The sequence below is a fragment of the Ornithodoros turicata genome, chromosome 5, assembly GCF_037126465.1.
Source record: "Ornithodoros turicata isolate Travis chromosome 5, ASM3712646v1, whole genome shotgun sequence".
Taxonomy (NCBI): domain Eukaryota; kingdom Metazoa; phylum Arthropoda; class Arachnida; order Ixodida; family Argasidae; genus Ornithodoros; species Ornithodoros turicata.
In genome coordinates this window covers 77,387,620-77,413,343 of record NC_088205.1, presented here as the reverse complement: position 1 = coordinate 77,413,343, position 25,724 = coordinate 77,387,620, and the positions used below count along the sequence as shown (strand labels likewise).

Below are 25,724 nucleotides of genomic sequence, written 5' to 3'. Positions count from 1 at the left end.
CAGCTCGCGTAACAGTTTTATTTGTATAAATAATAATATTATAGTAAACACAAGCCTCTATACGCATCGTTCAGAACGAGATGTTTTCCTATCGAAAATCCGCCATAGGAAGTCATTCTAACAACCAAGTGACTAAAGCGACTGTATAACTGGTGGCCTTCCTATATAAGAGGCAGGATATGGAGACTCACATGCATATTTTCGTTGCACAGAAGCCGTGAGCGATCGAGACGAATCATCTCTCCCATAGCAACAGGTATGACTTCCATTGTGTGTGTGCTTCCATCGTGTGCTGCTTACCAGCAAATAATTTAACGTTTCTCCCATTTCCCTCCCCCTTTCCCTCTCCCTCGAGCAATGTGCCGCCAGTCTAGGCAGGTAGACCGCTCCTCTACGCAACATCCCCCACCCCCCACCCTTGATATCGACATTATCTCGTCCAGAATGGGCTTCGACCCGCTACTGAGCCATCTAACGAACCATCCATAAGCCATTTCCAGAGCCACTGTTGGTAATCGTTCGACCAATATCTGGATAGAACTAATGAAGATATATTTCGAGAATACCTGTACTAATACTTTGAAGATATAGTTATACCTTTGCCGCAGATATTGGAACCGTATGCTTCCATTGTATACATGTAATATAACGTCAGGTAGCATAGTATAGCATTGTATCCGAAGCAGCACCCAAAATCTTATCCTACTCCTACATGAGCAAATAGAAGAAGAAAAAACAAAAATGAATGAAGTGGAAATGAAGAACTTAATCTCACGCTAGGAGTCAGTATTCCAATGAGCCCAATCAGTCGGATCGCAACGACTCATATTGATGGCCAGATTGTTTCTTCTTCTTCTTCTTCCTTTTAAGAACTCGCTCTATTTATTATCGCACACTTGCTGTCCACACTTTCTTTTTACGTCACGTCTTCCTGTCCTCTCCACCGCGTCCTCGATGCTTCATTGATTCATTGTTACTTTTCAAACTCTGTTTCTTCCGGTTTCTCAAGAAAGATTTATGGTCGAGGAAATCCAAAACCATTTCTGACACACCCGGAACCCGATCTTTTGTCCGTCCATATATACGGTCCTCGCCGTTTTATATGCATTTCCTTATTTTTTTAAGGTTCTACACCCATATCCTAGGCCACGTGTATAGGGAAGGACCAGCAAGATGAAAAACTATCTTTCTCGACATCCGCGTGTTCCACTCCGAATGCGGTCGCTTTTGGTGAGATGCGTGGAAGCAACTTTACGGATATCCCGGGACATATCTCGGTGACATTTTCTGATTTGTAAGGCATCTGAGATGTGTGCAGCCGCTTCCGGGATGTCAAAAGGTGGGTGATACGTATATAGACGCCTTAGTAGCATGAAGGAGCTTAGGCAAGGGGAGAATTTGGCCTTGTCAAAAGATTGCTTCGGGCACCGCGTGTCAGAGATTTCCGGCGCGCATGCAAAGAACCCGAGGTGGTCGAAATTATCCGCAGCCCTACCGTGCGACACGTGTAGAATGTCGCCATAAATATATGCTGACTCACTTTGCGTATAAATCTACTCCCAATTATATGGTTTTGTAAACCTCTTTTTTATTTTCTTGTACTGTACTTTGCGTTACATTTGTGTAAATTATTTTTTGTCTCCGTCACCCATTCTGGTCATCCTTTTTTTTTCTATTAATATCGAGGTAATACTAAGTTTAATACTAATATAGAATAACGATTATAGTAGTTCCTCGTAATTAGTTCACTATTTTCATTTTAGTGACACGTCACTCAAAGGCGTACCCATCTGAAATGAGAACAAATAACGAGTGAAGCGAATTGCAATATTAAGAATCATTTGTTCATCATCGTTAATCTCGAGCCAAAAATGCATTGAGGCGGAGATTTAGGGACAGACCAGGCGCACCGATGTCTGGTCATCAACTTAACGATTGCCAGGCTTTCTCCCTCAATCACGTCAGATGCTCTGTCTCGGTCATGTACCTTCGTCCTCGTTCATAAGGGTTCGCGTTACAGTTGTTTGAATACGTTGAGCCACTCTGATTGATAAGAGAAAAAAAGATAAACAACAACAACAACAACTTTACTACGGGATGATGGCTGGCGAGTTTAATCGCCAGGGGGCGATACTCTACCCCGTTTCTGGTGGTGATGCGGGGAATGAAATAATGAGCCCCTCCAGAATAAGGATCGCGAAGTCCTGTGGTGTCCAGAAAGGTGAAGAGAGCCTTGAGGGCAGAGCATTGGTGTGCTGGATGTGGCCAGGGACCAAGCAATTTTGTGAGAGAGAGAGGGGCGGGACCCTAGCTCGTTGAGGGATGCAGAGAGTATGGTTCGGAAAGGTTGGTAGTGTGGGCAATGGAGAAGAATGTGCTCTAGATCTTCAACAGCACCGCAGTGCCTACAGTGGGGAGAGGCAACTTGTCTCAAGCGGTAGCGCCACTGTGCAGTGAAGGCCACGCCGAGGCGCATTCGATGAACTATTATACGGCAAATGCGGCAGATTATTTCTGTCGCGAACATGGATTCCTAATGACACTTCCTTGTTCAATAGTTTCTATTCTGCTTCAATGTGTGTTCTCGGATCCAACAGAACGATAATCGTTGGTATATGAAATAGAGGTGAGCTTGAGTATGATTGTAAAAAAAAAAAAAAAAAATGGGGAAAAGAGAGAAATCGAACACGCCATCCGAAGCATTCTGTAGGGTTACCGCTCAACACTCCCCGCCGCTCCATGTGGGAACTACCACCTGCTGTTTCCTGCCTTACGAAAGCATTGCGATGCGACTGCTATTGTTGGCCCTACTGCACTGGGCTGATAAAAACTTTCCCAGAAGTTCTCCGTAATCCGGGTTTGTTGAAAGAAAATTAACCCTTCGAGGTATTGCGAAGTACACTGCAAATAAGGCGCTTTGGACTTTTTTTTATAAAGGAATTGCGGGTGGCTTACGTTATTTCACGCGAAAGTTCGTGTGTGCGCGTTCGCGTATTTGTTCAGTGTTTCCGAAAGCGTCGCATTGTTTTCATTGTTTGGGGCCGGTGTATTGTGCACCGTCAAAGGAACATGAAGTTAGGAATAAGTTTACATGTAAGATGAGCCTGCTTACATGCTCCACGTGCCGCATACACTACTCTCAATCCCCAATCTACTCCCTATTATCATTATCATCATTATTATTATTATTATTTAAGGGTCAATACAAGGTACAGATCGTACCATCGGAATTATTACATCCCTTTGAGTCTTAACAGCCTCCGTCCGGAGTTCTTTCAGAATTCAGCAAAGTCTGAATTATTACATGCTTTAAGAGACAAATACTATACGCACCATGTCAATTATGTTTGAACCTGTAGTTAATATTTGTATTACCTGAACCTCGTTATTGCTGTGTCATAGGTTGTCTTCGCCATATGTATTCCTGTATAATCTTCTACTAATGTTAATCCTGCCTCCGATGCCAGGCCCAGCGTCACAAGCGATCAGGCTTAGGCGGGCCTGTTTGGCATATGTACGTTATGTTGATTACTAAATAAAAATTAAATGAGAAAAAAATGAAACTATTATTATTATTACGTGCCGCATAGTAGAACCACTTTTTTTTAAGATTTATTTGCAGATATTTACCGCTGCACAACTTTTAACTTACAGGTACAATTAGACGGTAAGGACACGTGAACAAACATCAATGATCCTGGTTAGGATGATGGCCTTCCAAGGCTAGACTGGGAGGCGATGCGGGTTCGAACCCCGGCCCCAGCTGTGCTGTCACAGGTTTTCCCTGGGTTTTCCCCGGTAGACTTTCCAGAAGAATGTGGGCTCAGTTCCCCCTGAAGTCGTTCCAGGACGCATACTAACCTTCCAACTCCTTCCTGCTGTCCTCCCTTCATCCGCCCATGTGTGCACACCACTCATAGCAACAGTTACTTCGCGGTGCTACGACGAAATAAAAAATAAAAGAAAGAAAAGATTATTTAAACAAAGTGATGGTTGATACCAATAAAGAAGGAGGTGTAAATGAAGATGCTTATCTTGCAGTATAGCGGTGAGATGAGAGGAGGTCACCATAAGAGGAGATTTTTGTTTAGTATGCACCGGGAAACAATGGAATGAGCCTGATATTTTTATACGGGAAGCTAGAACTGTTCCAGAGTGCTATTGCCACGGAAATAAAAATGTTATCCATAACCAGTAATAACGCGACGTATATAGAAATGTCCATGGTAGGAGAATCTGGTACAACAACAACAACACTAAATGATGACGATGAGATGGGGCGTTTCACCAGGGTGGTGCGGTACCCTGCCCCATTGCACGTGGAACATTATGTGAAGATGATGAAGGAAGAATGAAAATACAAGAAAGAAGTAGAATCTGATAGGTGTCAATGATAGTATTACGGTAACATGATTTAAATGGGTGTCTGAGTTCTCAAACATAAATTGAAGTGATAAAACGCGAAACTGGAATAAATGGGTTAACGGTAGGATGTTTAGGGCCTTACATAGCTTGAGGATTGACTGGGGAGGAAATGTAATAATTCCAATGGCTTTTTTTTTTTCCCCTTGTTTTATTCGGTTTAACGGTGAAAGATATTAGCTGAAAGACTGCAGTTGTCACCCAGTGCCGATTACGGGCTTGAAATTTTCGTAAATTCCCGTCTTTCGGAGCATCGCTTGGGTCGGGCTTAAATGTACATCTTAATTGTTTGTTCAGCCTCTCCAATTTACGTTAGGTAACGACGAAAGGTGCGGAAAATATGTCGATCCCCACGGCGTGGTACAATATAGCATAAACGAGAGTGAATAAAACCAACGTACACTCTTAAAAAAAAGGGTGTACTTTAACTCCTTTCCTTGCCACATATATAACACCCTTTTGGAGTGTACAATTACGCTCAAAATGGTGTCTCCTCACTCCCTCAAGGGAGTGGCATAACGCCTTCTCCCTGCCGGGGAGTAATATTACTCTCCAGTAGGGAGAAAGGTGTTATGCTACTCCCTTGAGGGAGTGAGGAGACACCCTTTTGAGCGTAATTGTACTCTCCAAAAGAGTGTTATATATTTGGCAAAAAAAAGCAGCTAAAGTACACCCTTTCTTTAAGAGTGTATATTGCAGAGGCTGAACAACAGTTTAAACAGACACAACATTTAGGGCTCACCAACGCCCAGCAATCAGAGAGGCGTCGGATCGAGTCATGTACCGGCAGTCGCTGACGTTTCTTCAACTGGTGTCCTTCATACGAATAAAAATTCACTAGCTACTTGGCTATTTAGCGGTAAATGCGAGAGAAATGCGTTAACGTTAATTGCCTTTTCCGGACCGTACTTGACTTCCGGGTATCCACTTCCGGTCTAAACCCAATTTCCGGTTGTCCACTTCCAGTCTAAACCCAACTTCCCGTTGTCCACATCCCGTCTATACTTAACTTTCGGTATGCATTTCCGGTCCAACTCCACTTCCGGTTCTCCACTCCCGGTCTAGCGTGACTTCCGGTTGTCCACCTCCAGTCAATGCTTGATTTCCGGTTTGACACTTTCAAGTACTGTGTGTATGTCCATTTTATTAACCTTTAATTGGCCTCAATTACTTTCAATTACCCTGTAATTACCCTTTAATTACCTTAGGTAACCGCAGGTTACATGAGGTAATCTTGAATTCCCTTAATCCCCTTTAATTACGTTTACTTGCCTTAATTACTCTCAGTTCCCCTTTAATTGACGTTCATTACCTTTAATTAGATGTAATTACCTCCGGTATAACCTGCGCTTGCCTTCGGTATTCTTTAATTTCATTTAATCTTTCCCTTAATTACATATATCTTACATTCATTACCTTTAAACTCAACTTTCTTGTTTTAATTGCCTTTAATTACCTCTAATTACCTTAATTACTCTTACCTCTTACTCTTAATTACCTTCGACTACTTCAATTTCAAATCATTTGCCTCTATTTACATCTGCCCTCTTATATCCCCTTTACATGCCCACTTATACCGCTGTCTTGGTGAGGCTTCACCATCTCACACACACACACGTACATACATCTTTTTTCCACTTTGACACCCCCAACGCTAACGCATTAAAAACGTAACACAGAGGAGTGAGTATGTGAAGCGTAAAGAAATGTTTAATTTTGATGAGCGTATGTATTCCAAAAGCTGCCAGACGACAAATGTGCGAAGTACGGGATGCAAATTTGAGATGCCGGTCAGTAGTGCTTGCGCCACACTTGTCTGAAATCTCCAGCCCGTGGCCCAGCTGTCCCTTATATCGGCGGTGTCACGCGCGAAGGAGCCGTATACCGGCGGTGGTGCTAATGAAAGAGCTCGCCGTTATCGGCCTCGCATGGATGGGCAACGTCACGACTAACGCTGTGGGGGAATGTACGTCCTGGGCCGACTTCGAAGGCAACTGTGCCTACATATGTCTGACAGCGTCTGAGGAAAACTCAGGAAAAACTCCTGACAGTACAGCTGGCACCGGGGTTCGAAATTGGGTACGTCCCAGCCTCGACGTTATATGAGCCAGCACGCTACCCACTGAGCCACGCGAGCTGGTCGGGGCTGTACCATTATCGTCTCCGAGGGGAGGCCGTGTATCACACAACGCCACCAATCGGGAAAGATCATCTGTGATACCTCGGCGTCGTCTGCTAAAGAATGCAAGTTGCTGCAAGTTGCTATTCTTTGTAAGTTTTCCGCTCTACGCTGCTTTTTGTTGTATGAAAGACGAATGGATTCGGCTTGTGTTTATAGACTTGAGACAAAATTTGTGATGAAAATCATAAAAATAGAGAGACGAAATAAGGGTGCGCAACACATTTACATCATGTATTCGAGACAGTGTTTTATTCGGAATCGCAAGAACGAGGGATGTCGCAAACCATTGGGGAGGGTTGGGGTGGCATTATAACAGTTAGGTTGTAACAGCTTTATATATCATTGCCGACATGTCTCTGAAGGTGAAATAACCGAGGCACCCCTGAATTATGGGAATCGCAAATCGTAAAATTGTGTGAGGCACGGTCATCTGTAAGACACATGCTGCTCAAGATGCTCACACATGCTCAAGATGCTCAAGAAGCACAGACAAGATGCTCATTGAGGCATGCTATTAATATCAGCCGGTTTTCGTCACCACCTCCACCACTATCCCTCATGTAAAACCTGCGAGTAAGTTATTGAATGCATGGAGTCTCATGTTGAAACATAAATGGTCATTTGGTAATGGTAATGATTATTGGTGTCTCTGTATACGTCGCCGGAGAACTACAATCATGGGCGACGCAATGCACTTTGAGGTGAAGGCCTGAAGTTGGTGTTATGTCCCAATGAAAATCAGGTTCCGCTAGCAGAAGGAACAGCTCACAACATTCCACATTCCACAACTGTACTGGGCTCATATCTAGCAGACGAAGCCCCGCATAGCGGTATTATATCTCCGAATTTGTGACGCTGTGTGGCACACAGTTCTGCACGGCCTCCCCTTGGAGGCGATTATGGTACAGCTCCTCCGCGCGCGACACCGCCGATAGGGGACGGTTGGACCACGGGCCGGAGATTTCAGACAAGTATGTCGCAAGCAGTATACCTACACATACCTCCTACACTACCTCCTTATCAAAATGAACGGGTCCCGTTGGGAAGGAAGCTGTCGTCCGTTGGTTTCTCCCATCGTTTATTTTTTTCTGTTTTTACGACTGTTCTTCGCTGATAATAAATTTGCCGCCGATTTCACTCGAGCTTTCTGAATATTTGATGTTTCCCACGTGGTTCCGTGAGCTTTTGACTTGTGGCGCGCGATCTATTTCAATCTTCATGAACGTAGGCATATATATCACCGACTCTCCACAACGAACCCTGAGACTGGAGTAGAGACACACAAAAACGAGTCTGAAACGAATCAGATATCACCAACTCGCATACTTTCTAGCCGCTCTTTGCATATCGCCCACGTTGTCACCTTACTTTCTATCTCTCTCTCTCTCTCTCTCTTAGCCTTTCTTTATTTTATTTGACGTTTCATGGCTTCAATACTTCATCCTGGCAAGTCGATATAACCTTGAGCTATTTCGGGTGAGCCCAAAAGAGGATTTCCTTCCATAGCGCACGTAGGGAAAGTACCGTTACCTTTCTTTATGAACCGTTTCCTCTGTTGAGGCCTCTCCTTCGATTCCCCTTTTGAAGTACCCACTCCTCCAAGACCCTTAACGTCCTCGTGCGGTGAGTGAACTGTAAGATGCCACGGCCGCATGTCTTACGCCCAATTTAACCCCTTTTTTAAGCGTGAGAAGCGCTTCTTTTCCCCTACCGTCTTTTGAATTCTTCTGATTCACCTTCATTCATTCGTCTTCTGATTCACATTCGTACATGATTGATGACATGATGACAAGTAAGGCGATGTATAACGATCGAAGCAGAAGTTGGGGAAGCGAAATGAAACGAACGCAAGAAAAAAAAAAAAAAAAGAAGAACGATGTTCTTATTAAACCAGCACAAACGCTAAGTGATCTTAGACGACCTGAGCACCTACGTCACCGATTACGTTTCGCCGCCGCGGAAAGCTTGCTCGTGGGCACCTATCAGCCTTATCAGCCAACGCGTTTTTCCTGCTCCTTGCCAACGCCACCTAGGATAGAGAAAGCCTGCTTACTCGTCGACGTGACGTAACAACTAAGACAGCCAATCAGGATCGTGTTTTCAACGGCGGTAGCCAATTACGAACGAGCTTTCAGTGGTCGTTGCCATGGAGACGAACCACCGTCGTCTGCGAGCAGTGATGGAACGTCCCCGCGTACTAAACGGGAAAACTTTAAAATAAAGCTCAAAAACGGTCCCATATCTTTCTCATGACCGATTTTCTGGAAAGCGTCTTGCACTGTTTGATCTACAGGTTGATGTCTATACAGGTTCCAAGTTAGCTGCAATCATTTCCGAGTTCTTAAATTCGCAGTACAACGAATCGCAATTGCAGACGAATCCTGACTATATATATGTCCACGTTGCGAAGGAGGGGAGAGGAGGCAATGGTAATTCGACCAGTTGCAAGCAGGAGCAGGCCTTCTGTGAGGCAGGTGGCGTTGCTCTTTCCCACCAGAGCAAAACGTAACCTCGAACCGGTCTTCTAGTCACGTGTACATGTTTGTAAACAGGGGGTGGTCTATAGTAGGGGGAGGATATGTTTATTAAGACAAAAAGAAAGGAAAGGTTAGTCAGGCAAAGAGCCGGCTTGCTATTCCAAAAAAAAAAGGAAAATAGGGGAGAGGGGAAAGGGGGAATGGGGAAAGAAAAGGAAGGAGAAAGAAAAAACAAAAAGGGAGAATCAAAAAAGAAAAGGAAGGAAAACGAAAAAAGGGGGCATCGAAACGAAGGAAGGAAAGAAAAAAGAAAAACGGGGGAATCAAAACAAAACGAAGGAAATAAAAACAAAAAGAAAGGAGGGCTTAATAACAGGGCTTATGTCGTATTTCCCTGTGCAACCTTTCCACCCTTTCTTTTGTTTTTTCAGTAAACATACTCCCCCTCCTCCCCCCACTGCAACATTTCGCTTCATTTTATTTTGTTCATGCACAGAACGGAACAATATAGTACAAGGCTAAAAAGAAGGAGGTGGTTTTCTAACGAGCTACTCGTATTTCGGGAATGAAAGCCAGCCAACTGTTACAAAAGACCACGCTTTCATTGGCGAGTGTGTCTGTGAGACAATCGTCTATGAAATCTCCCATTCCCTCTCGCACGATATACGAGGGGAATGAACTTGCACACTATAGCACGGAGCGACAGAGCAATGAGAAGTAAAAAAAAAAAAAAAAACTTCAGAAACAGATGAGGCACGGCGGACGGTGACAGATGCTTCTGTTCCCGCCATCTGACTTTTGTCAGTTGAGCACGCGAGCCCCGCTGCCAGCATGGGCTCCGATAAGAGAGTGAAGGGATGGAGAATTCCTCTCGTGCGTTCGGTGACAGTGAGGGATGACTTGTAAAGATGAGAAAGAACGGCTTGCACTGCGATGAATGCATTTGTAAGAGAGATAAAAAAAAAAGGAAAGTTGGTTTCTACAGGAATGGGCCTGGCTCGTCTTGAATTCAAGGAAATGCCACAAATACACATATAGACTACAAGATGTCTCTTTTTTCTTTCTTCTTTTTTTTTTTTTTTCTAATGCAGGTCATTTTACGAAGTCCCATCAGATTTATTTTCCCACTCTGAACAGAAACATAACATGGCAAATAAATGGGGAAATCGATACTCGCAAAAGTAGGCAAACAGTCAAAGGGCATGGGAGACAAAGTTGCCACAGGGAATGGACGCGATTAGGCCTTGCATGAGATGCTCGATAAACATGGGTGTCCGGAACCAACAATATCAGTCCCGATGGCATGTCTGCGTAGGAGCAGTACAGCGATGACATCACCCTTTTAAAAACAACAATCACGAGCGTGTGGTTTGCACCAGGAAACGGTAACGGTACACAGAAACGGTGTATTACCGAAATACAAGCTAATAATACCGAAATGCAAGGGAAATACAGCCATGGCAAGCGTTTCCGTTTCCGTTATCGTTAGGATAAAGGTGTTTCCGTTAAGTTTCCGTTATCGTTACGATATCGGAAACGCTTACCACGGCCCTCAATTACCGGAAACAGAGACGAAAAGGACCGTCCGCTATTGAATTCGGGTAATAGAAAGTTTTAGTAGATTGCACGCAAAGGCGATAGCGTACCTAACGGATAGCGTTGGTGGTCTTGCGCACTGCGCGAAGCTCTCTTTCTGTTATGGGCGTGCGCAGAACCATCAACGCTACCCATTACGTACGCAAAGGCGATAGCGTACGATGTACTAAAACTCTCTAATGGCTATTCCTGTTATGCGATGACGTGAGTGACGTCTTATTTTGGTTTTAATAGGGAGCGTTAGTGCACCGTAATAACGCGTCACCGTGAAACTACCGTACCTACCTGAACCAATTATGGCAGCTTGTATGACTCAGAATCTTATCAGTTGATTGGGTGTTGTAGATACGGTTCTTCGCAAGCCGCGTTACCAACCATCTACTAACGCTCACTATTTTCCGACGATTTCATTCCATGTAATGTATGTCCTGAATACCATGATAGAGCAAGCGCAGAATTCCATCTTCGTGATGCATTCGTCTCTTTCTTGTGCCAGTCCGCATAACTCATGGCGCCCAAACACGCAAAGCGAGTCCTAGCAGGACGTACTCCGCGACATATCCTCGTGATGCATTCGTCTCTTTCTTGTCCCAGTTCGCATAACTCATGACGCATAGAACATGCAAAGCGAGACTTGCGGGACGTACTCCGCGACATAGCACGACGTCGCGGGCCTACGATTTGTTTTTTTTTCTTCATTTCTTTGTTTTCGTTACGTGGCTATGGCAGTATTGGTTACTACATAGCGAGATGGCCTATGGATGCGGCACTGGAAGAAGACCCTGGTTACACCCAAGCAGGGTTGCTGCGGTTTTCCGGCACGACACTCTACAGGGTGAAGACATGTTTTTACATATTTTTTTAAATCCTTTGAGTTGTACGGATCTCACCGAAGCTAAATTACTTGTGTGGTTGTGTACGCGTGGCACCGACGGGGTACTGACAGTGCAGAAAGGGCTGCCCTTCCGCACAGGGGTGGATCCAGAGGGAGGTTCAGGACACCTCCTCAATTTATGTCTTTACATACAGCTTAATTGACCCTAGATCGCCTATCTAGCATGCTGTCCATGGCTGGATCCCCTCCTCAACAAAATCCTGTATCCGGCCCTGCTCCCGCAGCTCTATAAGAGCCGTTCCATTACCGGAGCGGAAACAGTAACGGGAACGTAACTGGAACGAAATTAGGGAGTTTTAGGGAGTTTTAGGAAATCGTAAGAGCCCTCGATGCCTACTCTGTATCGTTGTCAGTCAAGCAGATATTGGCACCGTGATGTCAGCCACTTAAACGTAATCGTGTGCTTGGCTTATCATGTTTTCTACGTTTCCCTAAAACTCCCTAAAAGGCTGATATCGGAAACGGACGGGTAGCCAGTCCGACTTCGCCGTGACCCACATTCCGTTCTTTTCTTTGTCACATCACCGTCACCATGACTGCGGTAGCGAAAACAGAAACGGAAACGAAAACATGCCCATTATCCTAGTGAAACATGGATCAAGAACAAAGGTCTTGTATGGTCGATCATTTGTTCTGGCGAGCGGACGATAGTGCCACGGAAAATATACACACGGAAAATACAAACAGATGAACGAGTTAAAGTGATGGAGTTCAAATCTCACTTATAACGCTTTGAGCCATGCATTCATCGTGGTTAATATCCTTCTTGGCTGGCGCATCATGGGCATCGGCTTTTCCACGTCTTCTCACTGGTCCAAAAGAACGCCCCCGCGCTGGAGTTTCGAGATAGGACTAACTGCGTATCTGAACTCCTTATTCCCTTATTGTAACTCATAATGAACGTGCTGGGTTGTTGCGAACAAGAATACAGAAGCTCATTTCTTGCTTCGAATTCACGAATCAACAGCTACGCGTGCTGGAACAAAGGGTGCTTTTCTCCTCTCATTTCAGCCTTTTCTTTTCCGTGATCGAATTCAAGTAGGCAATTCTCCATTCAAATGGGGCGCAGTAGTTCGACACAATGTCAGAAGAAAACGAAGTTACGGGAAAGCCGACGGCGCAGTCAGTCAATATATCGTTCCTTCGAGTGGTCTCTTTGAAGATAAACACATTGCTCCGTGCAACACAATAAGCCGTAATGCTTTCTTTTCCCGCATAATTTATTCGGAAAACACAAACACAGCACCGCTGTACGCTATTGAAGCTAAACACGCTTCGGGAAAGGAAGCATGAAGCCATTTTCCAGATCAGTCGAGAAGAAACAAACAAGTGAACAAATAAACAAACGGTACTTCCGTGAGCAGCAACTTTAGGTTTGTTCTTGGCTCGGCTCGCCCTGTCTTTCTCTAGTCTTAAAAAAAGACGAGCGGCTGGAATGTGAAGCATTTCGAATCCTTATGAAGGGGCTGTTTTTCGTTTGGCTGCTGATTTTATCCTGGATGCTCGTGACAAATGTGCGTTTCGGTTCCGTATGTCTTGGAGAGGTTTCGGGTTATTGAGAATGGAAGGGGATGGTTAGAGCTGCCGTGCCCCTTTCAGTTCGTTGTTATCAATGGGGAAGTCACTATCCAAGCTTCGATTATAATCAGCGGAAATTGAAACGTGGATAAAGAGATACTGAAGAGATACGTGAAGCATGAAAGGAAGAGTTCAGACGAAGGAGACTGGAGAAGGAAATCGAGAACGGGAACGGGGGATCGAAAATGGGGAAACCAGGAAAGCGGACGGATGAAAACAGCTGACAAGAAAAATGAGCTGAAAGCTCACAAATGAAAAGTGATGGAGTTTACTGAGCTCCATCTTCTTGTGGAGTATAGGTGGTATGACGACAAGGCAGGGACCTCGAGGAGTTCGTGATGAATCGTCCTGTGAAAGTGGATCTCCTCGTCGGACTCTTCTTTCTGTTTATTTTCTGTTTTCTCTTTCTGTTTTCTCTTTTATTTTATTTTTTACGTAAATCGTTGTCACTCTTTTCTTTTTACGTGAAGCTTTATGAACTACGATAACAAGTACCTTCTCTCATGCTGAGAAGGACGGTCTTCAAATACGTGGCAGGAAACACACGACTACTACAATTTATTGTGCGTCGAGTCAGCACGGCGACCCCAAAAGCTACAGCTATCGAACCGTCTACTGGCCTAGCGTCATGAGACACAAGGAGTTATGACACAAAGAGCACAGTGTTAATATCACCATGATCAAGGTCCCACCAACACCATCACCATTGTTACTGCCATCAGCATGCGCCACGTAGACGATACATGACGCGACGTGGCGTGACACTTAAACGTTGTGTTCGTTTATTCAACTCGCGCGACCCGCGCGTCGGAGTCATGACGTATGAGAGTCATCGTACGTCATCGACTCTAGAGGCCCGTATTGATAAGAGAGTCGCTGGGAGTCGATTCTCGAGCACCTCTAGCGTTGAATCCTTGAATTTTATCCTTACAATTTCGCCCACCAGGAGTCGACCCTCTCGACTCTCGTGTTACTAGAGTACTATAAACGAACCGAAACGAACCGAAACCGAGGGCACAAAGGTGCACGGCGCCTATTCCTCCGCAGGCGAGACCTGACTCGCCTGCAGGGCCCCATTCATCAGACCCTTCATCGTCCCTACCACCTCGTCAATAAACCCAGAGCCCTGGCACTCGTCTGGACTCATGGTACTGGGGGTTATCGCAACAGTTGTATTGCATCCATGACCATGACTCTCGATTCCTGGGGACTACTCTACGCGATAGGGTTTCGTAAAGTTACTTATATACGTTCAAACAAAGTGCTCGCTTGATGAACAAGATGAAATTGTAGAAATTTTGACATTCAAGGGTCAGTGTATTTGATGACGAATTCTTCTCGTGCTTCCATACGCGCTCCGAGACGATGTGTTTAAAAACAAGAAGTAGCCATGTTTTTGAAAGCATAACTCGCAATAAACCGTTCATTTCTTTGTGAAGTGGTTCAAATTCCTCGATTCGTAACACTTACCTCGCAAAGACTACCAGGACTCTTTAAATACTCAATAGCATTTTCCGCGCACATACCCTTTTAACAATATGGTCTTATGCATGATCCTTCCCCCTCTGTTAGCATTTCAATGCAGCGTGAAACCAAACGCAAACACTGGAGTGTTTACGTCTGCCGAGCTCCTTCCGCGCTGATACTTCCAGGTTGAGGGAACGCCATCAAGTGTTTATGCTGTCGCGCCACGTGGAATATTAAAAACACTCTTTCAGGCCACCCATTTCCTTGTGGACTTCCCTTCTTCTTTGACGTCGCTTCCAGTGAGAGCTATATTCCAAAGTAGGTCCAACCCATTGAAGTTATTTTAAGCGTTTTGAGGCACAATGAAACGCTATTTCCACGGCTTCGTACCGTATACGATTATGGGTCGCAAACTGATCTGGCCAAGTGGTACTGTATGCAAATTAATGTATTGCCAGCTTGAGCCTCCGGCTTTATAGCGCTTTAAAAATGTGCATCACCCTATGTGCAGAGCTCTTCCTTATTCTAGTCACGCTGCGTGCGAGTAACTGTAAGCCGGAATGGCTCGCATACTGTCGTCGGGTTAACGTGGGACTTTCGAAAAGAAAGCCACTGCCATGACTGAGTGAGTGAGTGAGTGAGTGAATGAGAAAAAAAATGAATGGAGAAAATTGGCACCACCGACGTGGAAGCCGGCTGGCCTGGCCTCCAAGCTCTGAAATGCACGCTCCAGGAGTCCCACCCTTCCTTTTTTTTCTTTATGGAATAGCATGCCGACCTTGGTCTGGCAGACCATTCCTTTTAATAAACGTATAACCCCCCCCCCCCACACACACACACACACCGGCTACTCCTTACAACGTAAACAACTCAGAACACATGAACGTACTAGACACTTGAAGTGTAAACACTCAGATACGAAGAGTCACACAAAGTCACAACAGTGGGGGGAAAGAACCAATAGTAATAAAATAAAAGAACAGACACCGAAACAGAAGCACAAAAGTCAAAACTTATCGTCGGCACCAATTTCACACAAGAACGAGATCAAGGCCGTAGCGCAAACTGACACCCAGAACCGTAGATAACCCAAGAGCGCGACTGTCTAGGGCCGCGAGCGAGCGCTGAAGTTTCCCAAGCAGCACAATGTACCGAAAGTCGAGTGCGATAGGGGTGGACGGCATGTGTCTTTTCAATGTTCCTTAGTTTCACGAGCCTGTTGAAGGCCTTCCACCTACCCGTCCACCCCTATCGCACTCGACTTTCAGTACATTGTGCCGCTTGAGTTAGATCGGGCATCACAGTATCGGGTGTACAACACCGGTATATGCTCGGAACCATCGAGGACACCACAGTCAGTGCAGTTGGGCGAGTCCGCCTTCCCCATCTTGTGAAGCAGCCGCGCAGTAGAGGGAACATTCAGGCGGAGCCGATGGAATCATGACCGAAGTAGCTTAGTTTAGGATATTTAATATAACCAAGTAAACTTGTGTAGTAGCTTAGTGGAAGTTGTTTCTTCGGATATTGTGCCTGCGAAGCTCTCCTGTCTGTGTATTATTTCTCTTTACTTCACACACAATGTTGGTTCGAGCATAAATGATTACCAGATGATAAATATTGGGTGGCAATTGATCGCGAACAGATATCAGGCCTATAAACTCGCTCAGGGTCCGGCGCAACCTTCACAGCTTCAACAACAACAACAAATAAGTTAATGATACAGCTTCAAAATGTACTTCAACTGCCCAGTCGTTGTGGTTCCTGCTGAGAAAGTGCTTGGAATGCAAAACACTGTAGGGATGACGCACCTATACCAGCCGCCCTTGTAACTCTTCGAGTATCAGTCCAATGTACTGCCAGACTTCACGGTTATTTCCTTTTGGAGAGAGCTCGTTAAACCTACCCTGCCTCTGTCAACGAGTGCAATGCAGACGAAGGGAAGGTGCAGCGTGTGGACCTACATGTTCAACAGTCGTGGAGTCAGTTGCAGAGGACAAGAAGGTTACACACAAAAATGTCTGACTTTTATTTTTGTTTGTTTTGTGGTGAGCATTTGTTTCACTGACACTGAGTCAAGGTATCTGGAGAACAACGGGCGATACCCCCGGTAGGCTTTGGTCCATGCTGACTCCGTATTAAATAGAATTGAAATCGCGTCCACCTGTAAGAGACAAGAAGTACAATGATTATACTGTGCATATCAAACAACATTCTCCTCTTTGTGTACGGATGTCGCTTGGATATACCTTCGCTATTTATAGGTAACGCAAGTTTTATGTACAGAAACTTTGGTTTGTGTACTTTTACGTGAACCTGGTGAAACACATACCACGCATGTACCATCACATACACATAGCGACACAACATGTAACACATTTGCATTTTGTGAAAATTTTGACAGGAAAAAGAAAAAAGAAAAATGAATGCTGGCGGAGCATTTAGGCCGAGTAACCTTTTTGTTATTTTTTGTGTAAACTTAACGCTTCGAAGACTGATTCGAGGTCTGAACAGGATATCCACCATGGAGTTTTTGAAATGTGTCAGCATCTACAGTACAGTAATCGGAACTAAGTCATCATTAATCTCGATAATGGTCATGGTAGATGCCTTGAGGTGCGGGGGGGGGGGGGGGGGGGGGGTCTCTTGCTTCGTGGTGCTAACATATGGTACAGAAAGATCAAGTAATCTCAGTGCAATACTTATTGATTGGCCGCAGTACGCAAGCGCGTATTTTAATTTTTTATTTATTTTACTTTTATATTATCTTATTTTTATTTTTTGTTTAGGAAATAGCAAGCCGGCGTGCGGTATGGCTGAGCTTTCCCTTTTTATCTTTCCTTTTCCTTTTTTTTTCTGCCAATAAATCCCCCCCCCCCCCCCTGCATACCGTGCACAAGCGTCCCCGCTGTTCAACTCTCGAGCTTCACAGTTTGTAACCATAGCAACGAAATGGGTGCCCGGTATCCGACTGTCTTTTTCCTAACGCTGCCGGAATAGGGAAGCCCATTAGGGTGAATGGCATGACAAACTGGACAGGGAGGTATAATTGAGATACGTGACGCCCCACTGTCGATATTGGCATCCGATATCCTATTGTTGGCTGTGACTCGTTAGGAGTAAATGATGGTGAATCCTTCCCAAAGTGAGCCTGTCTAACATTCACGACATTCATCGACCTGTGCTCCTGTTAAGTAGCCCGCTTTTTATTCTCTCCGTGGCCCTGCAAAGTAAAGGTACAGTCGGAGAAAGATTGAGTGTTCTGTATCTGGTTACAGAACCCAGTTAACTCATTCAACTTCCCGTCTACATGGGACGACACCTTGTAGCAACTGAGAATGTGTTGTAAGTCAGAAAAATGCATAATTATTCGAAGCGACGTTATAATAACTGAGGTCAGTACGTATACAGTGAACCCTCGTTGATATGACACCCTGATAATCTGACATAAGCGCTTTACGACCATACTCTTGGGAAACAATGCTGTGACACCACTGTAAATCCCCCCCCCCTCCCCGTTAATATGACAATTCCGCATCATGACCAAAATTTTCGGGAACGACCATGGTCATAATAACGAGGGTTCACTGTATAGTGTTTAACTGTGCATCGCAAAACGATTATATGTGAGTTTTAGTATAACGTACACTGTCGACTTTGGGTACCTAAGGGTGGTTACCTATAAAGTGGTGGTTCTGCGCAACGCGCAAAGCTCTGCTTGTGCCTTGCGCGTGCGCAGAACCGCCAACGCTATCCCTTACGATCGCGTACGATATACTGAAGCTCGCTTTTAACGAATTTTAGTACATCGGTAGATTTCTACGGAAACGGCACCATAAAGGAAATTATCAAATTCAAGCTCAGCAGTGTGACGTCACCCGCTTCAAAGGAACGGAGCGACTGGATTATCATGTTTTCGGAACTGTTATCGTGGACACCTTTCGGTGGACCAATGGCGTCTTCGACTGGCGGCCACCGATCGCTCTAGAGCGCTGTGGAGGGCGCGCTCTAACTTCGACTGGTCAAACTAGACCAGAGTAGAGGTGCGAAGCCCCGGAAAAAACCGAAAAATTTTTGGGGAAAAAAAAAGCTTTTTCTTTTTTCGGCTTTTCCTCGTCTCCGGAAAAATTGCCCAAAATTCCCAGGCGACAACATTCAAAAATGTTAATTTTCGTGCCTACGATGCGTTCCAACCCGCCAACAGTGCTTTAGGTGCCTCTAATCCGACAAACAGCACCAACTTAGAGCTCCGTCTGGCTGCTCCAAGCGATCGCCATCGCATTCACATAATGTCGGAGTTATGGTCGGAGTGGACGGGTTGTTCCAATTACCTATCGCTGAGTAGACAGCAGTCTCATGGGATGCTCTGCTCCGCATTTATGCCTAGATGGTGAACACTACTAAAGTTTCTAGCTCATTGTATGCTGTGGCTTGCCTGGCAATTCTTCAACTCGGCAGTAACCGCGTTTGTTTCCATTTCCTCAAATTTTTCGGGAAAAAAAAAACCGGAAAAGAACCGTTTTTTTTTTTTCGAGCGATTCAAAATTTCGGAAATTTTGCATCTCTAGACCAGAGTGCTCTGACAGCAGCTTCGGCAGTTGTTTCTTTCTTCCATCTTCTTTCTTCCCCCAGTTCGGAGCGCTCTGGCTTACAGCATTGGTACCGCTAGTCGAAGATACCACAAAACTCCCTGTCCACAAAAGTACAGAAATAAAAACTCGCGGTCTCCGAAAGCAATGGAGTAGCCATACAGATGATCAAACACTGGATTGGATTTTGGATTTTATTGCTTTGCGTCTTCTGCTGTAGCAACGGCATTACTGGCGCTTTAAGAGTTGTTGTCCTTTAGAAACGCAACCGCTGTTTAGGTGCTTCCGTAGCTTTATAAAACCACGTGACACTGACCACGTGACTGAAAATTTAGCGCCGACGTGACTTGACGTGTCGCGCCGCCGAAGAAAAAAAAAAAAAAAGGCGGCTCCAACGCTGATCGCCCCCATAAAGCCGCCACATGTGAACGCTTTTGGCACACACAGACCCAAAGATGCCACCAATTTTTATTCTGTTTTTACGCCTTTTTTTTTCTTTCTCCGATAAATGAAGTGTTAGAGTCACCCTGTACACAGTAAACAATTCGAAACCATTGACATGCTTAGTTGCGGGCTTTGAGCCGTTGACGACATATCATTATAACCCACTAAGCTCCGAAATATAATTCCCCATTTGATATGTTCCAGGAGCTTTCCGTACGAGCACATCCTTTCTATAGGCGTCCTAAATTACATCTGATGCACGAGCGTCGCTAAAGCCGCGCGATTAAACAGTTCATTAATTAACGGATCATTCAAAGTTCAGATTAAACAGTGCCTCTGAACGATGTTTGCGCTGGAACAATTTAACCGCCATAAAGTGGAATTAAAGAGACCCCTATCCAGTTATTGTATATTCCCGCAATGTTTCTAGCATTTTAGGTTCGCGCAACTTCCTCCCGCCTTCTACTGTTAGTAAACATCGATTGTTCGTAGCCTCTATTGTAGCTAACAGTTAGGTTAATAACACGGCAGAATTTGGAATCCAACTCCACACTCCAGCTCTTTGCATAGACAAACCCGATTACATTACTGGCCCGTAACTACAGGGAACGCGAAAATCGCGTGTCACTTCGATCAGACCGTATTGTGACAGTTCACGACGCGGGGCTCTTCAACCGCGCATATCTGCTTATACGCAACTTGGCCCAGTCCATTCGGAATGCAGACCACGTCCATTCCACTCCAATTCGGATGCTCCTTACGCTATATTACTAAGGAAGAAGGTCCTAACTGCAGACGAAGAACGGTATTTGCAATGCAATGAGGTAAGCTTGGCATCTATGGCGTTTTTGGAGGTGACGGGAATTGTTGAGAAAGAATCCCGAGCTTTGTTCATCCATTCAACTTCCCAGTATGATGCGCCCATGTCCGGGTGTACGAGCCTTGAGGACGCTTTCTTCGTTATTGCCCGCTGGCACCACGATTCAACAGTGGCTATAAGAGGTACAGATGGAGAGAAAAGGCGGTAAGAGGAAGTGGCATTTAACGGAACCTACAGATATACACGCTTCGATTGCTTGTCAAGAAAACAGATAAATACTCCAGCCCTTTTTCTTAGATTACATGCTCGCACACAAACCTTACCGCGTTACGTCCCTGGTTTGTGTTGTTTTAAATCTAGTAAACCATGTAAATGTGGCTCGTAGACGAGTCGAGGATCGTTTAAGAATACAACCGCCGCAGGGCTCATTCACACATGCGTTTCTTGAGGCGGCGTCGCGTCGCGCCCTCTCAGTTGCGAAGAGGCGTACGCGAGGCATTTCCAGGCGCTGTTCGAGAACCTCTTCGTGGTCCGGCTCGCGAGCGCGGACCCATAAAACGCTTTTCATCCAAACAATCGGAGCACTCGCAGAGACGCGGAAGTGGCGCTCGGTTGTGTTTATTTATATTTCTATTTGTTTATTTTTTTTTTAGCCGCGGGCCTTCGAGCACACGAACATCTTTTATCCTTTTTGTGTGTGCTCGGCGCGACCGTGTAGGTGAATCTATTCATTGTCGTCAAAAGTTGGTTTTTTGTTGCCTAAGCTCCGAACAACGAGCTGGGAGTTTACGCGAACCACATAACCAACGAAAAGAGATATACGACTTTAGTGTGGCCATATATGTTCGTGCACATTCACGCCAGATATGTACCTCGCGTCCTCTGCCGTCCCTTCTCTGCATCTGCATCATATCGTGCAGCGTTTGTCGTTCCGAGGATTGATGGTGCAAGCCGGAAGTGCTTCACAAGATAAGTTTGCACGAATGGCGCATATGCTGCCGGTATAATGTCGAGGTAACAACAACGAAACGCGTTTGCACGTTGGCGAATAGGCTATGTGCGATGGGAACCTCCCGGCAGCGCCGCGAACGCTGAGGAGGTTCGCTTTTTGAAACGCGTGTGCGAACAAGGCATTAGTGTTACCGTCTTCTCTCTCTCTTGCATTCACTTGATTAGAAATTCGCGGTGCAGATGGAGTGCGAATAAAAGCTGGACAAGTAGCTGGAGCATTACCGAGAACACTAGTCACAATCAGACATTAGCGGGGGAGCTCGTCGGAGACACGCAAGTGCAAAAGGAAACACGGCGCGTCATTGGTCCACGCCTTCGAAGCAAACATTTTTCAAAGCTCTTCTATACTGCAGAACGTCACGTCGCCGGCCATAAAATAAAACCGTCAATGCCACGAAGGATGGAGCGGTCCAGCAGTAATCGAAAGTGCGCTAATTGCGCTGCTCTCTCAAATGCTACGAGGTTGTCGATAAAGCTTTCGTGCATGAAACGGTGAAACGGTTAACAAGTGTTGATCTTTGGAGTCCCTTTGCTGGTCGAAAGCGTCCGTTTTTGTCTGCCGCTCTCTTGGAGTCCAAGTTGTTTGGCGATTCTTATAGTGTGCAGGAAGCTTCAGGAAACCATTTACGCAGCGTTAATTTGTACAGAATGCTGTGGATCGTTAGAGAAGGCTGTGTTAGATTACGTCTCGAAAAAAAAAAAAAAGAAGAAGAGATATTGCTACCGTATACGGTACGTTATCGTCCACCTCAATCGAGTTTTGTATACTGGACGAAATCAAGCTTCTGTTAATCAAAGCTGTCTTTATTTTTGCAATAAGAGAACGGCAAAAGCCTCAAGCTTCTAGAAGGTTGCTCTTCGCCCAATCTACGAGGAACCTAGCTATGCGAAAAGGCTTCGCATCATCCCCGACTAGGCAGAACAGTTGCACAGGACTGTCTTTCGTAGAAAAAGCAAAGAAATAGGTGTCAAAAAGAGCCGGTTTTACTGCTTCTAACAGGCACTAGTTAAGCGTCCTTCGCATTTAGGTTACTGAGACATCACTAACAGTTCACCGGTTACACAACACTCTCAGAGAAAGTCGTACAGACGCTAGGGACGTCGAGAGATGAACATGAAATTCGGGCGAAGGAATCTCAGTGTCCACATGCTGATCCCCAGAATGAACGTGCCAGCAAATGCAACTTACTTTTTCGAACGGACCCACGGTAACTTAGCGTCGCGGTGGAAGCATAATTCCTTCGATCCGACGACCAGCGCGACGTAAGTCGGCCACACCAGTGACGTCGACATCCGACCGCCGTGAGAAAGCCCTGGCGAAACTTGTGGTGCATGAAACAGTACGTGATAGGGTTGGAACAGGACGAGGCGTACGCTAGTAGGTGGATCACTGAGACCCCCGTGGAACCGAGGAACTCGTACAGGTTGTCCGGGTCGTACAGAGACCACGTGTTCACCACGTACAACGGAGTCCAACAGACGAAGAACTCGATGACGACGACGAAGAGCATCCGGATGACGCGGACGATGGCCGCTTGGTTCTTTTCCGGGTTGCTGCCTCGGATGATCATGGGAGCTGGTCGACCGTTAGAAGGGGGCGTAGTCGTGCGGGCGAGGACGCATTGCACGCCGTTGGATTGGCTGCCCCGCTTCTCGGTGTAGATCACCTTCATTGGGACGCCTGCGGAAAGAGGGCGTCTTTGTTAGTATGTTTCGTAGCTTATTCAGCGGGGCCGGCAGTATTTTTTTTTAATACAACAACAACAACAACAACTTTATTGAGAGATGATGAATGGGGGAGTTTCATCGCCAGGGGCGATGCTCTAACCCATTGCTGGTGGTGATGGGGGGGGGGATGAAATAATGAGCCCCTTCACAATAAGGATCGAAGTCCTATGGTATCCAGATAGGCGAAGAGAGCTTTGAGGGCAGAGCGCTGGTGGGCTGGATGTGGCCAGGGACCAAACAATTTTGTGAGAGAGAGAGGGGGGGAGGGGAGAGTCCAGCTCGTTAAGGGATCCGGAGAGTACGGTTCAGGAAGCTTGGTAGTGTGGGCAATGCAGACGAATGTGCTCTAGGTCTTCTACAGCGCCGCAGTGACAGCATTCGGGAGAGTCAACGTGTCTCGAGCGGTAACGCCACTGCGCTGTAAAAGCCACATCGAGGCATGCAGAAAGCGAGCGCTGGATCAACTCTGCTCACTATGGCATGGGCTTTCAATGCATGCGAACAAATTTTCTGTGTCTACGGTTCAGATCTGTATAGACAAAGACTACTCACTCAAGACTACAATAATAATAATAATAATAATAATAATTGGGAGTAGATTTATACCCTTGTCACACGGACAGTCTTCAAACACCACTGAGATCAATGACCATTGAAAATTCAGGTAGCACCACCTAGCGTGTAATGTGTCAACCTGTCAGGAAACACTGGATCCAATGCTCTTCAGGTTCAGGTACGCCTAGACCCGACGCGTTAGACGCTTGGTGGCGCTACGTGCAATTTCAATGGTCATTGGTTTCAATGGTCGTTGAAGACTTCCCGTGTGACAGGGTTGTTAGACGTATGGTGAGTCCACCCACATTGGTGTGCCAACATGCTGCACGCCCCGCAGGTTAGGACTGCGGACAATTTGACACACGGCGCTGCAAGAGCCAACAGTACTAAAAATAAGTTCTAGAATTGGCCTCGGTTGTTGATTCAATTGGGAAAAATAAAGCGAATCGGTAAATTGAGGGTGTAGGAAACCGTGGGCTAATTTGTTAAGAAAGATTGGCTCGTTTTTTGGTACTCATTTGTTCAGTCAACAATACACCATGTAAATAAATATTGATTGATTGATTTATTGATTGATTGGTAAAAGAAAAAATCGAGAATACTGGTCTTCTCCAGTCCTTCGCTTTTCGATACAAAATAATACAAATGATATGTAAGTACGCGCAACGCAACATGAAAAAAAAATCGTGTTTCTAGCGAAGGATGACTTCTTTTCCCATTCTCCAGTCTTCAAACAGTGAACGTGTGAATAAATTTTCTCCATGTAGCATTACGAATATTTCACACCTCATATTTCAAGCACTGCGTCTTGACACACACGCACACACAACACGTGCACCTTATACCTTTTAGGAGGCTTCACTCTTAAATACATTTTCTCTGTGTCTATTTCCTTCTTTTGCAGGTTCTCTTCTTAACGACAGTATACACTTTTTCGTGTAAGTGCATACACCACATTCCTATTCCTTGTTTTCTGGGACTACCATCGTATAGGTAGTTCTCCCCATTTAATGACAACACACACTTTTTCATATCCCTAAGGTGCTCAGCACACTACGGTTGCCTACTGACACTAATCTGAAATGGTTTATAGTTTTCACATAATCATTCATTCACAGTTTGGATCGTACGTAAGTAATGGGGACAGTGGCCTATGGTTGGCTGTCCTATTCGCGTGCGAAAAAAATATAAATAAATAAAAAACAAAGAATGCACGAAAGAAAACATACAAAAAAATCACGAAAAAGAACAGCAACGAGTTCTCTGCTTACAAGTAGCCTGAACCTAGCTCTTTCTCGATGTAACCAGTGCGAGATAAGCTGACTTAATTTCGACGTACCGTAGCCTTAACCCCTCGCAGCCAGGCACCTCGTGTATGGCCTCGACCTCGTATATGGAATATTCTCTTCTCAGCATGTGGCTAAATATGGAATATATTTCCACCTGCACGAGCGTCGCATTCATGATTAGCCACCTAATACCACGTAATAGAATTCCACGTTCATCTGATAAAGGGCCGAATTTATCGCGGCGGAAATTGCCTCCTGGACACCGAATATAAGGTGGGTCACATCATCGTTGCTTTCCGTTGCGGAGCAACCGAAGACGGCTTTAATATTTCCTTCTGAGTTACGTAATCTGCGTTCGCGTATTACCGAGAGACGTCCGCGAAGGAGATTGCGAGGAATATCTGAGCGCTTTTACAACGGGCGTCTTGAAGCGATAATTAAACGGCCTGCGCAACTGACGTGCCCTAGACGACATGGCTGACATGTCGCGCCAAGTCAGCTTGGAGAAGATTGCGTGCAAGCTCCCACGAGAGGAATGTCGCTGCGTAAAAAAATAAAATAAAATAAAGAAACTTGTGGAATGCATTTTGACGAGTAAGAAACATGGCTTGAAGATAACACGCGTTTCTGGTTGCGGGAAAGGGCTTGTTCCGCAATCTTTGCGAAGCCGGTAC

The 25,724-nt window shown here is 45.4% G+C and overlaps 1 protein-coding gene and 1 long non-coding RNA gene across 2 annotated transcripts in view; one reads left to right on the top strand and one right to left on the bottom strand.

The window, feature by feature from the left end:
* Positions 1 to 186: 186 nt before the first annotated feature.
* Positions 187 to 24,759, top strand: LOC135394870 (uncharacterized). The gene is made up of 3 exons (XR_010422976.1): positions 187 to 256; positions 1,126 to 1,339; positions 24,666 to 24,759. It is a non-coding gene; the product is annotated as an uncharacterized LOC135394870 (long non-coding RNA).
* LOC135394868 (cholecystokinin receptor type A-like) overlaps positions 16,629 to 25,724 on the bottom strand; it is a 186,132-nt gene continuing 177,036 nt past the window's right edge. The window contains exons 5-6 of the mRNA XM_064625902.1: positions 22,668 to 23,159; positions 16,629 to 16,778 (exon numbers count right to left, since the gene is read on the bottom strand). Of these exons, the coding sequence (XP_064481972.1) occupies positions 16,753 to 16,778; positions 22,668 to 23,159 (518 nt within the window). The 3' untranslated portion in view covers positions 16,629 to 16,752. The remainder of the gene's footprint in view (positions 16,779 to 22,667; positions 23,160 to 25,724) is intronic.